The sequence below is a fragment of the Rousettus aegyptiacus genome, unplaced genomic scaffold, assembly GCF_014176215.1.
Source record: "Rousettus aegyptiacus isolate mRouAeg1 unplaced genomic scaffold, mRouAeg1.p scaffold_m13_p_2, whole genome shotgun sequence".
In the NCBI taxonomy this organism is placed as follows: Eukaryota; Metazoa; Chordata; class Mammalia; order Chiroptera; family Pteropodidae; genus Rousettus; species Rousettus aegyptiacus.
The window spans coordinates 27,295,308-27,308,296 of record NW_023416295.1 but is presented as its reverse complement, the minus strand read 5'-3'; the positions used below and the strand labels follow the sequence as shown (position 1 = coordinate 27,308,296).

Below are 12,989 nucleotides of genomic sequence, written 5' to 3'. Positions count from 1 at the left end.
CTCCCTTCATCCCCAGGGAAGTTGGAAGAGAGAAAAGCCATGCTTAAAAACACTGCCTTCCCCCAAATGGCAGTGATTATAACAGCTTACTAATTTCCAGTCATCCTTTTATAGTGATCTGAGGGGTTTTTTTAGGGTAATGGGGTGAGCGAGTGTATGTCTTTAATGGTCCCTGTCAGCCTGAGGAGATGGTTAGCCTCAACTGCTGAGTTTTCTCAACTGAGAATGTGTGGCATTTGATCTTTTGTTCTCAGCTGGGGTCCTTGGTCGCCAATTCTGGGAATCCAGGAATAATTCTACTCAGTGCTTCAGATATTCTGGGATGAAATATGTTCATTTGTTCTTCATCCTAGTTATGGGCTATATTTAAACAAACTTTCATATTTTCCCATTTGGAAGTAAGTACTCTTATCCTGCCACAGCATCTGAATAATCTAAATCATGTAGATTATGTAGCCTGGAATTTAAATTTCGGATTACCTTGCAATATCTATTCACAAAGTCACCTAGAATTAAGAGTCTGCCATGTACCTAGACTGTGTTGAGTTGTATTAGAAACCTGAGGAAAGGATTCCTTCCTTTGAACTTACACAGGAGCAGCATGGAAAGCATGTAAGTGCTAATATTTGATAGAGGCTCCAAGTTGAAAAAGAGAATGTCATGCGTTGGCTTCAACAAGGCATAAGTTGAACTCGGTCTGGGCCTTATTCGATGAGCAAATTTTGACTAAGAAGACAAGAGATGGAAGAGACCATATCTGCAGAGCTCACCCCAAACCTTTTTATCTCCTTTCTTTTTATAGGTCCAAACAATAAATATGTATAAGGAACTTGATCAAACACCGTACAAACAAGAAATTCATGCCAAGAACCTGATCCAGTATTGGAAAGAATGTATGGCCATATCTTCCTACTCCCTGAGGAAAGCAGCCGTGGAAAGATTCAACTCAGAGAATTACTGGAAGAAGAAGGGGCTGGCCGTGGTCCCCCTGAAGTATCCAGTTGGCTTTGGCTCATGTGCTGCTGGTCAGGTCAGTTCTCCGAACAGACAAATCAAAATGTGTTGAGGAAACTTTCTGTTAAGGTGAATTAGCCATATGATCGTAATACCTGATTGTTAAACTTCACCAAAATTGTGCTTAATCGAACTAAGTTTTCTCCAGAGAGGACAAGAGCATCTTTGCCCACACTTTCGGGGGTGTTGGCATGCATTCTTGTTACGAAATTGGGAGACCCAGTATCTATACCTGGCCCTGGCATTAAGCAGATGCATCAACTCACTCTGGGCCCCAAAATGTTCAAGTATAAAGTAAGAGGGTGAGACTGATGGCCACCAAGACTCCTAGCTACCGTTTGATTCTGTGTCATAGAAATGTGAAGTTACGAGGTATTTGGTGCTCCTCCCCTTCTTGGTGGGTGGGGGTAAAATAAACCCAGAAAAGTAAATAATTTTTTAAAACACAATTTTAGGAGCTTGTTCATTTCACAGCCATTAAAAGTGAAGCGGACACTGAAAATCTGTTCTTGTCATTTAACGGATTAAATAATTTTCTTATTGGTTGCTAAATTCCACTTGTTGTTTCCTCCTCTTCATTCTTGAATGAAACATAACCTGAATAGCTGGTGAAGGACTTCTCTCTTCTAGCTCATTGTGTGGCAGTGATTTGGGACCACTATTATCTATGTCCTTACATATACGTGTATTTATATAGATACACATATACATGTCTTGAGTGCAAGACAGTTGTCTCTCCCCTTTGCAGAATTCACACTTTTGGCTGAGCCATGACAAAGATGTGGCAGATATGTTGGGTCATGACAAAACAGGGATAAATGGCGGTAGAACTGTGAGGGGCATTAGCATGTACGCTGGATGCGAGGGAGCAGAGGACGCCAGGAAAAGTGGATAGGAAGGTCCTTCCTTCATTCCCGTAGCCATCCATGAACCCATTCCCACAGGTGAACAGATGTTCACCCACCAATCCTAGCTCAGCTTTGCTGTAATCATTAGAACATTTTCGTGCAGTTATGAGTGTAGATAGATTAGCTCAGAGGAGTATTACAACAATACAGGTAGCGATCTTATTGCCGCTTTGCCTGTTTTTGATAGCAAAAACAACACAGAGCCATTTAGTCATCTGCACACAAATTTCCCAGATGAGGAGACAGTCAAAAGGCTGTGGCTGAGGAATAAAGGCAGAAACAAGGATATTCAAAAGGAAAGGAGAGGGGGAAACCAGCACAAGAAAGGGATCAGTGAGCGAAGAATCTTGGCATACAGTTTGGAGGTAAACTGATTAGCTGACAGCCAACGAAGAGGTCAGTCTGGGCCTTCTGTCCTTGAGCAGACTGGCCAGGATCACGGAGAAAACAGTCTCCGTTGTTTATGGATCATATCGAAATCTCTAAGCATATGCTGTGATAGATATGACAGCTCTCGCTATTTAATGGTTGTCATTACTTAAAATCTAGGCTCTAGTAGATCAGATCTGTCCCATTTCCCTCATCAGATATTTCTCCAAAAGGAGATTTTAAAAATATTGATGATAACTGAGCACCCACTATAAGTTCTTCTAGATTTTATCTCATTCAACCCTCAGGGCAACCTATATGATTTGTATTCTTATCTTAGTGATGAGAAACTGAGGCTCAGACACCTTAAATAACTTGCCCGTGTCCCACAGCTGGTGGGAGGAGGAGCTGGAACAGAACTCAGGTCTGAGCGGCCCCAGAAGCTGTGCTTTCTCAGCTACCTCAAGCTGCCCCTTCATGGAGCCTTTCAGTGGGAACTGAGGTGGGATTCAGCTCAGGGGGAAGAAACCAGACAGCAGCCAGCAGTACAACTTCATTCTCAAAAGCTATGTAGAAGCTCCCACCACCCACTGCTGCTCCCATCCTCCTTCCCCGTATCGGACACTAACCAGCTTCTCTGCTTAAAACATTTGCTTAGGGCCAAATCAAGGAACTTGAGATCAATCAAGCTGCTTCCTGGATGCTCCGTGCTGTAAGACTATTTTGAAGCAAACCAGATAGAGGAGGGAACTAGAAATGATATTTGAGCACTTTCTTTGTACAAGGCCCTGGGCTGGGTGATTTATAAGTTCTCACTTGACGGAACCCCGATCTGTTGGGCAGGCGAGAGTCTATTTTACAGAGGGGAAAACTGAAGCAGATAGAAGTTCACTCTCCTGCCTAAGGACACCCCGCTAGTGAGGAACAGAACGAGGATTTGACTTCAGAACTATCTGGACACAGATCCCACGTGCCTTTGTCATTCCACGCCGTCTTCCTGAGCAGCAGTAGCCCCCGTGCTCGCAACGGCTGAGGGGTCAAGCACATTTCATCTACATTATATTTAATTCCTAAATTGTGAATCCCGAAGGGCACACAGTATCTAACTAGCTTGTGTATTCCTGGTGTCTTAGCATGGAACTTGGCACAGAGTAGGAGCTCAAGCATTTGAATGGCAGAGACACCTTGGGAATCTATGCGACCTAAGCAGACCTCTCACCAGTACCAGCGTTGATCGCCAGAAGGTTCAGATTTCACAGACTAAGCCCCAAGTTTATTATTGGAGAACCATCTGTTCTACTGTTCCAGTTGTGCCGATTTCATAGATAAAGCTTTGTGAAATTATCTTTTGTGGCGCTAACACTGAACCATCCTGTGGTGCCACTTAGCTGAGCCAGATTTGACATTTTAAATGGCCTGAGGAGATTACAGCAGCACATGGAACAAATTACTCAGTAGTCTCTGACAGAAATGCTGTCCTGGCCATGCAGGCAAAGTGCTGCTGCCGGCAGGGTCACACGGTGTGAGAAGTGCACAATCCACTGTAACTGTCACTCGATCATATGTGACGGCTATGAATTTCACTCGCAAGAAACTTCTGGGCCAAAAAGACCAAATACAGAGTCTACAAGGCTTAAGAAACAGATTGAATGGCTATGCAGTTGCAAACTCATTTATCAAACTTTTACTGAGCACTTACTCTGTGTGAGACACTACGTTGCATTCCAAGAAATGCTTTAGGACATGATTCTTCTTTCAAGGGCTCGCATTCTAGCGGAGTACAATGACGTGCCATAGAACGGAGCTCAGGAGCAGCCACTGCAACTGGCATCAACTGGCATCTGACGTGCAACCCCAGGGCAGCGGGCTCTGGACTCTCTGTGGGGGATGCCACTCCACATCTTTATTATCTTGAGAATAGTTGGCCAGGTGCACAAGATAGTGTTTCTGGGACTGATGTGTCAACAGATAGTAAAACATGCTGATAAGGCCCTTTGATGATTATTATGGATAGGATGCTTTTCTCAAGGTTCTAAAATTCTCTCTTGGGGTTGTGTATGTATATGCCTTTGTGCCCGGAGCAAGGGTACCCCTGTGTCCCTGTTTTCCCAATACATTTCTAGTTTACACCTGCTGACCAGCTAAATAGAGCCCATTTTCACTGTCAAAAGTCTCTCTTTTGGAATGATAAAGGCTTCTGCTTGTCGTTTGCTGAAATAATGCAAATTTTTGGACACCAAGTGTGGCCAAAGGTGGCTATGAAGTTCCTTCTGGTGGGCAGAGAATCCATCTAGGAATGGAGTCCTTTCCTTGGGCTTAGCTGGTGATTGACATGTGAATCCATTGACTTTCACTTATGACTAAGGTTGTTTATAAGTAATCTCAGTGAATAATAAAAGCTTTTTAAAATTTTAGCTTTACAAAATGGAAATTAGCTTGTTACCAGAATTTCTGAAGATCCTGCCTTTACAAATCCTATATAATCATGCCACTCTGCATCGAAACTTAGATATTAAGAAATCTCAGAGCTTTAAGTGACCCCTGGCTGGCCTGGCCTGCATCTCTGGGGTTGGCACTTTCCAGTCGAGCAGTTACAAAGGTGTTCCTTGCAGGCCTTCCTGAACCACAGTGTTGGAAGCATTTTCTTAAGACCATGTGCTGTTACTATTGCTCTTACCCTGGAGACTCAAAGCAAAGAAGCCATCCTTGTTTTCCAGTTTCCTGAGATATCTCCATGGCCCCGTAGTTTAGCATAAGCAGACTTGCAATGTGACATATTCTTATTAATTGCAAAACATTAGTTTAGCTTAGAGTTTGATGTTTCTGATTACAGCAGCCTTTAATTCTGTTAGCAGTTTGGTTTCTTCTGGATCTCTGTGGGGAGCTGTCTAGTTAGAGAAGATTACTTCCAAGTTCCCTTCCAACTAAAGCTCTGTATGTCTGTGCCAAGATGATTTAGAATGGTCTTAGCTCATTCTGTGGCAAAAAACATTGTCTGTCTGTTTCATCTAACTTGGATTTTCATTTTTGATTCTCTGTATCATACCTACAACTAGGGGACTATGCATTCAAGTAAACGATTCTTCTCTTTATTCCCCAAACTATCCATACTAAACTTTGCATGTTAAAACTAACACCTCCTCGCCAAAAACAAAAAAAAACACACAAAAAAAAACCAAAGCTAAATTGTTGCTCCACCCATGTCTGGGTATCCTTGAAGGTAGCAGTGCACTCAAATGTCCTAATGAGAAAGTAGTAGCTTAAGGAACATAGTCCTGGCCCAGACACTCAATGCAATGGAAATATTGACATACTTCTTTTGATCTACTTATGATCTAGTTGGAAGAGAAGACACATTCTAAAGTAAATTAGCAAGTTTTTCAGGGTAATAGATTCTAAAGTATCAGATGGTAGAAATGGTATTGATAAAGGCTGGGAATATGTGTTGTGCTGACTGTTCTAGAATGTCACATTAAAAACATCGATCTGTAGATAACATTTGAGAAGTCTCACTTAGAAATGGTCCCTGCTTTCCTATAGAGTTAGGACTTATTCTATAATTCATATTTATGGGCGCTCTCAATCCTTTCTGGGTATATTTTTTCCTGCCCTCTGTCCTGTGCTGCCTGGGCTCAGGAAGGCTGAGAGAGCCTCGTTGGAGAAAGCTGGGGCGGGATGCAGTGCATGCAAGTCAGTCATCTATCATCTTGAAATGCTGCTATTTAGCCCACCTTCTTATGTAATGGTTGCACTTCTTGCCTTTTTCTTTCTCAGACTTGAGAACTTGGACCTAAACTCTATTTTTCCATTTATGAGTCAACTGTGTGCACTGCAGAGTCAGGAGAACTTCAGGTGTAAATGGTACAATTTAGCAAAATTATACCCCTCTCCTAAGACCATTATGAACACGTGATATGAAATTTAAACATCCGACCACCCACTGTTTACTGAAATGTCTCATGTTAATAGGCTAAGTGTTTCCAGATGACTGAGTAAAAGTCTTCGTAAGCAGAATATGCATTGCCTACTGAAGTCCAGACTATAAGTGTAACATATGATGGCATCATTTATTATGGTCCTATGCATTTGAACAAATGCAGTGAACCATGATTGCCTGTGGAGATGGAGAATGCTGAAAGGAATAAATTAATCTTGGTCCTTCCTAGTTAATATAATCTTGGTCCTTCCTAGGTCCTTCCTAGTTAGTACTACTGGCAACTTTATTTAACACATAGTAAAATTTAAATTTAAATTACGAGTGGTTCTTATTTTAAACATTCTTATTGTATCATGTGATATTCTCCTTTCACAAGCACAGGTGGCTTTTGACAAAAGCATTAGCCTCTCAGCTATTGGATACTATAGGTAAATAGTCCTTTCAATTACATGCTATGGAAAATAGCAGTGGTATCTCGAGGAGAGTTTCATTTCTGTTTGCAATTTTGGCAAAACTTAATTTTGTACTTTGTATTAACCCACTATTATAAAGAATATTTAGCTTCTCCCTAATCCAGCTGTCCAAACAGGGTAGTTCTAGAGGGATCTCTGGGGGTTAGTACAAAGCACTAATAGAAACCCATAACAGTGGTTGACCTTTGGTTGAAAACTCAGTGTATTACTTAAGAAACAAAGAAAAGGAAATGCAAATTAACCCCATAATGAGATAAACACTACACTTTCTAGACTGGCAACAATAAGAGATCTGACAATAACTATGAGTTGTCAAAATGTGGGACAACTGAAACTCACATACTTTGGAAAACAGTTTGTCTAATTGCTTTAATGGGAGTGAAAGCCATCAGAGAGCAGGGTGATACAGAGAGTAGTGCCTGATTTTAGCATTTTGCCAGTTGTCAAGGGTGTCCCCACGGCACTGACTGGCTACGAGAAGCACGCACTGGAAGCATTTTCAATGGCCACCTTGGTCTGGGGGGAGCAGAAGAGTAAAGGGTAAAAAGTGCTGGCAAGCTGCTGGCCGATGCCTCTCTTTTACCATGACATTCATTTGGTGTCCTTAAAGAATCGCCAGGAACAGACAAGGCCGTGGAGCCTGAGGGTGGGAGACCAGAGTAGCCACAGAGCCCGAGAGCCCGGGGGCCTGATCCCTCACACGGGAGGCTGAATCCTAGACCCCAAAAGACAAATGTGCTGGTGTGAGCCTTTTAAGTAGTGTGTGGTGTAAAATGCAGGTGGAATTCCCCAGATCCGATGACAACAGGATTGCATGAGCCTCTATTAGCCCAAAGCATTAGGACAGATGATCATACAGTCGGCAGTTAACTTCTAAGCGTAAGGAGTCATTGGTGGGGAGTGATTGGATGTTTTTGTCAGACAAAGTAAGTAAATAAGAAAGAAGTAAACATTTATTCAACACATTTATCAAATTATCATGCACTAGCACCTCATTGCACAAGTATACCTCTCTGGTTTGCGGTGCCTACAAATCGAGCCCAGCTCCTAACAGTTCTGTTTGACCATCACGTTCTGCAGTTAGGAGATGATCACCTAACGACACTCCTCAAGAATTCTGTTTCGTCCAGGGGTTATGAATCAAACATGAACTGCAAGGCAGGCGAAGGCCACCCTTTTGAATACTTCATTTATGGAGCCCCCAAAAGACTGCCTGACAAGTGCTCATAAGGTCAGTGCCAACAGGGAGGGTCTTTAAGTTGCACCCTTAGATACACCTAAATTCCACATATTCTATTTATCTGAGCATCATGAAGGGCCATGTATTTGTCCTCAGGATAATTTCTTTTCATTGCCAGAAGAAAATAGAAGCTGAGCAATTGCCTTGGTGCTATGGCTGCTTCCATGCAAAACAACCAGTGGCCTCTCTTCTCTATTTCCCTGGCCTTTTTAAATGGAATCGGTGGGTGGGGGGGGGGGGCAGGAAACTTCAAAGAGGAAACACAACCGAAAGGGGGCTTCCATGTAGACTACTAATACAACTGGCAATCCTAACCACTTACGTGAAATGTCATCATATGACATTCTCAAAGGATTTCACTAACATCCACAATCCACTAAAAAGACAGAAGCTACTGTCTTTTATAACCTAATATCAGGGTGACATACTATTACTCTACCATCTCCTATTGTTCACGTAACCCAACACTGGTAAAGTGTAGGAGGGGACTACATAAGGCTTGACCCTCGTGGTCCAGGAGGTGGGGATCTTTGAGGGCCACCTTGGAGGCTGGCAACCACAACCTACCAGCACTCTCTCCAAACCTACCGAAAAACAGTGAGCTACAGCAGTAAACCCATAGCTTTGAAAGCAAAACCTTCACTAACACTACAGACCTGAGAGCACCTCCCACACTTCCAGCTGAGGCCAGTTGTTCCCTGGAAACCCTGCCTTGCTAACTGGTGTCAAAGAGAATTTTACATTTCATTGTGTCTTTAAATAAGAGAGTCCCTGAGGTTTTATTATAGCAGAACATTCTAGATCACTATCTAATTTTCACAAGAAAAATGTTAATGAAAGTTCCCCATCAAATAAGGGCACTCTTGGGTTTCCTTTGTTCCATTAATAATTATAAATAGAATCTGTTTGTCATGACCATTAGGAGACCATTATGTCACATAAAAGAAGGCACAGACCTGTTGGAGAGCAAAGGCGTTATTACAACTTCTGCTCTAAAAATGAAAAATCTAGAACAGCAGATAACAATTAAAAGACACTTTGTTGATACAACCTGAATTCTGTGCTTCAATAAACATCACACAGCCAGTTGGACTCTGGATGTTGGGTTGTGTGGTAGCCACAAAGTTTTGCAACAAGGATCATGAGGGCTATATACATTTTCTGTTTTCTGTGTCGTATCTTATGCCTGTTGCAGTAGATTAAACTCACTGCGTTACCTCACTCAGCTGGAACCAAAGTCAAGTAAATATTTTTCAAGTAAATATTTTCTCTCCTATTGTTTCTAATAAAAAGTGATCAGTGCTTAAGCTGGTTAAGAGTATTTGTATAACTCTGAAATTTTTACATGATAAACTTTGCAACATAATGAAATATTGCTTCTTTCTCTTGAAATATAATAAGTTCTATACCAATGCCATCCAGGCAGAAACTGTTTCTCAGCTTTCTCTCTCTAAGTTGTATTCATCACAGTAAACATTTTTACTTTTTTTTTTTTTTAACTACTAGAACACCAGAACGGACATTGTCATGGATGTTGGCTGCAGTATAAACCCAGCCCTTGACATAGGCCAGATATGTGTAATTGATTTGCCTCACTTCCTATTTATAAAAGCCAAAACTGCTTTGGAGATCTGCAGGGAAAACGTGGCATCCATGTTTTCATCTTATTTTTCTATGCCTTTAGTCAGAATCTATCTATTCAGGCCAGCCACAGAACTCAAATCCCTTATTGTTTAAAAGAGGGAAGAAAAATGAATGAATGAATGAACGAATGAATAAATGAGAGAAAGAAACAAAGATGTGTTAGGTAGTTTTGAAGAAATATACAGTCTGTGACTGGGGAGCTTGAATGAGGCAGGATTAAGCTTAGAGGTGACAGAATGAGTCCCACATGTCTGGGATAGAAGTAGATGTAGTGCTAAGTGCCAAGACCTGGGCATATGATGGGCTTCAGCTCCAAGGAGCTTGAAATTGGGCTGAGATAACGAATGCCAAGTAACTGCAGCAGTAGTGATTAATAGGTAGCCTATTTTGCCCAGAAGGCTTTTATTTAAATTTGAGATAATTGACAAGATTGTAAAATCACAAGCTGTTTTACCTAAGTAGCCAAATGTCTAGCACATCTCAGACAGCATTTTAAAGCCATCCAGGAAGCTTAGAGAACAGAGAGTTCAAACCCTTTATGTTACAAGGAAGGAAACTGAGTCCAGAGATGTGAGGCCAGCCAGTTCATGTGTGAGGATGGTGGGATGAGATGACAGGGTTCTCAAGCCCTGAGAGCCTGTCCCAGTGTGATAGGGTCGGTGGACCCACCAAACAGAGAAGGCTTCATCTGCCTGGTAGGAAGAAAACTTTAGGGCATTTGCGCTACAGGCTCTCTGAGCTCTCTTCTAGAGCTAAAAATTTAATGCCAAGCTGAGATTTAAACTCAAGACCTTTGACTTAGCACTCAATAACATGTTTAAAAATGCTTTTAGGTAAACTGTGAAGTAAACTTTCACAGGCATGCTCCAAGACATGCCGAAAACCCTCTTACGCTGTATTTTAACAACTCTGACCAACAGCATGAAGTTGAAATGCTACTGTTGTTTTATCATACATGGAAATTCTAATTATTTTCTTTTTGCCTCAGATTGAAGGTGCATTTATTCAAGGCATGGGACTTTATATAATTGAGGAACTGAATTACTCTCCTCGGGGTGTCCCGTACACTCATGGCCCAGACCAATATAAAATCTTGCCATCTGCGACATCCCCGCAGAGTTTCACGTCTCTTTATTTCCTTTGTCTCAAAACTCAAATACCCGGTATTCATCTAAGGTAAGCCATGCTCTGAATAAATGCATACTTATGTGATACCTTTGCAGGGAGGGGCGATGTTCATCTCTTTTTTACCAGACCCTTGAAGGGAAGCAAGTCAACTAGGTTATGACTGTCTGTACGTACCTGTGTATATATGTGTATGTGCAGCTATAGGTGCATATGTGCACGTATAAAATACAAAATATGATATATATATAACTTTTACCTTTAAAAAAGTAAAATTTTTACCAGAATTATAGAAGAAAAAGTCCTATTAAACATTTAAATTATAAAATAATTTAACAACATTATAGTTTTTAAAATACTCCAAATCTTGGAGTCTAACGCAAACTACTATTACCATCGGATTGCCTCTGATTTTTTATCTTGCAATAATCATTTTCATGCCTTTATCTCCTTTCTCCATTTGGCATCATGTCCTTAGGCTGGAATCCTAAGAATGGGAATATTGGGTTTAAATAACGAATTACTTTTTTAAAGGTAAAAGTTATATATATATATATATCTATATATATATATAACTTTTACCTTTAAAAAAGCGTATTTTATATTTTATATGTGCACATATGCACCTATAGCTGCATATATACACAGGTACCTACAGAGGGTCATAACCTAGTTGACTTATTTCCCTTCAAGGGTCTGGGAGAGTCTGGGATGTTCCTGGGTGTTCTGTGATCTTTGCCATCCATGACGCAGTGATTGCAGCACGACAGGAGAGAGGCCTGTTGGGGGCATTGACGCTCAGGAGTCCACTGACCCCGGAGAAGATTAGAATGGCCTGTCAAGATACGTTCACAAAAATGGTACGTTCCACTCATAAAATTCTGAATTTTTGTCCCCTGTCCTTGTGGTCAAGTTGCATTAACCCATCATGATGGTTTCACATGGAAGAACCCTGAGGACATTTGAGCAGAAGAGCTGAGTGGCCCTCGAATTGCATTTTTCCATTAGCCTGGCCCTGCCTGGCTGGCCTGCAGTGGGGCTCAGTTTTATACCACTTGAAAAAGTTCATTTTTTTATTATCAGTTGTATGTTTCTCCTGTGTTTTGTCTTCTTCCTGGAACACACTGCTCAGGAATAGAAGTGCAGTAACTGTGCCCTGACCCTGACACTCAGGCCAAGAACATGGGCCACTCCAACCCAAGCAAGCACTCGGAGTGTGGGCAATTCCAGATTCGAACAGGAGTGCAAAGGGCCCTTTCCCAGCCTCGAGTAGCAGGAACCCCTCCTGCGTCCACACCCCTGCTGAGTAAGCATCTCAGCTATCCGTGGTCATTTTCAGTGATGGGATTTTTAATTGTGGGAGGAACTCGTGTATTTCACAGTGACCCCTCTGACTATAAACAAGTTATTCCTTGTTTATTCCTACATTGAGGGGAGAGCCCCCTCTTAGACCTCCTCTCATGCTGGCTCTTTGTGGCACTCCTTATAGCTTTTCCTAAGCCCCATGAACCACTCTGGAGAAACATAGACTGATTCCACTTTTCACTTGTCCCTCTCCAAGCACAGGTTGATGACTCTCGTAGCTGCCCTGCCCCACCCAGTCCTCTCCTGAATTTCTCCATTCCTCCCGCTGTCCCTGCCAGACTTCTCGCTGCCATGGTTGCCAGAGTGGTTTTTATCCTATTTACATTCTGCTATTTTTCACTTGTCACAAACATTTTCCAAATGCAAACATACAAATCTGTCCCTTTGTTCTAGATCCCAAGGGATAAACCTGGATCCTATGTTCCTTGGAATGTACGCATGTGAATCAAGTACAAACTGCTGGAGAAAATGGAGTGACTCTTCCAACACAGCAATCTTCCCAATCTCTGTGCTCTATGACACTAGGTCTAAAAGACAAATTTTCAAAGTTCAGAGATCATGTCACAGAGTATTGCTTTTATAGGATGCTGATTTTAAACATACCAGTTAGATTTCGATAGATATGCTTAAGCAATTTAGAAACCATATTTTAAATGACATTATTAACTGATTTCCTCTAGAAAGATATTTTCATTGCTCTGTCCCTTAAACCCATCCAGCTGAATGGAATAGTAGATGAAGACTTGTATGATTCATATTTGGCTTATATTGACCAATAGAAATTATACTGTCTAGTGAAAAGCAATTTTCTAAATAATTTTATTCAGAGTATGAACTGTAAAGGATATTCGCTCTTTATATACTTTTGCATTTTTTAGTTTTTAAAAAGCATACATTTTGTAGTTTAAAACAAA

The 12,989-nt window shown here is 41.4% G+C and overlaps 1 protein-coding gene across 1 annotated transcript in view; it reads left to right on the top strand.

The window, feature by feature from the left end:
* LOC107503132 (aldehyde oxidase 1-like) overlaps positions 1-12,519 on the top strand; it is a 55,419-nt gene extending 42,900 nt beyond the window's left edge. The window contains 11 exon segments of the mRNA XM_036235841.1: positions 803-1,030; positions 2,684-2,861; positions 6,605-6,656; positions 7,832-7,900; positions 7,902-7,932; positions 9,448-9,519; positions 10,574-10,676; positions 10,679-10,761; positions 11,404-11,425; positions 11,428-11,570; positions 12,469-12,519. Coding sequence (XP_036091734.1) covers positions 803-1,030; positions 2,684-2,861; positions 6,605-6,656; positions 7,832-7,900; positions 7,902-7,932; positions 9,448-9,519; positions 10,574-10,676; positions 10,679-10,761; positions 11,404-11,425; positions 11,428-11,570; positions 12,469-12,519 — 1,032 coding nt within the window.
* Positions 12,520-12,989: the final 470 nt, after the last annotated feature.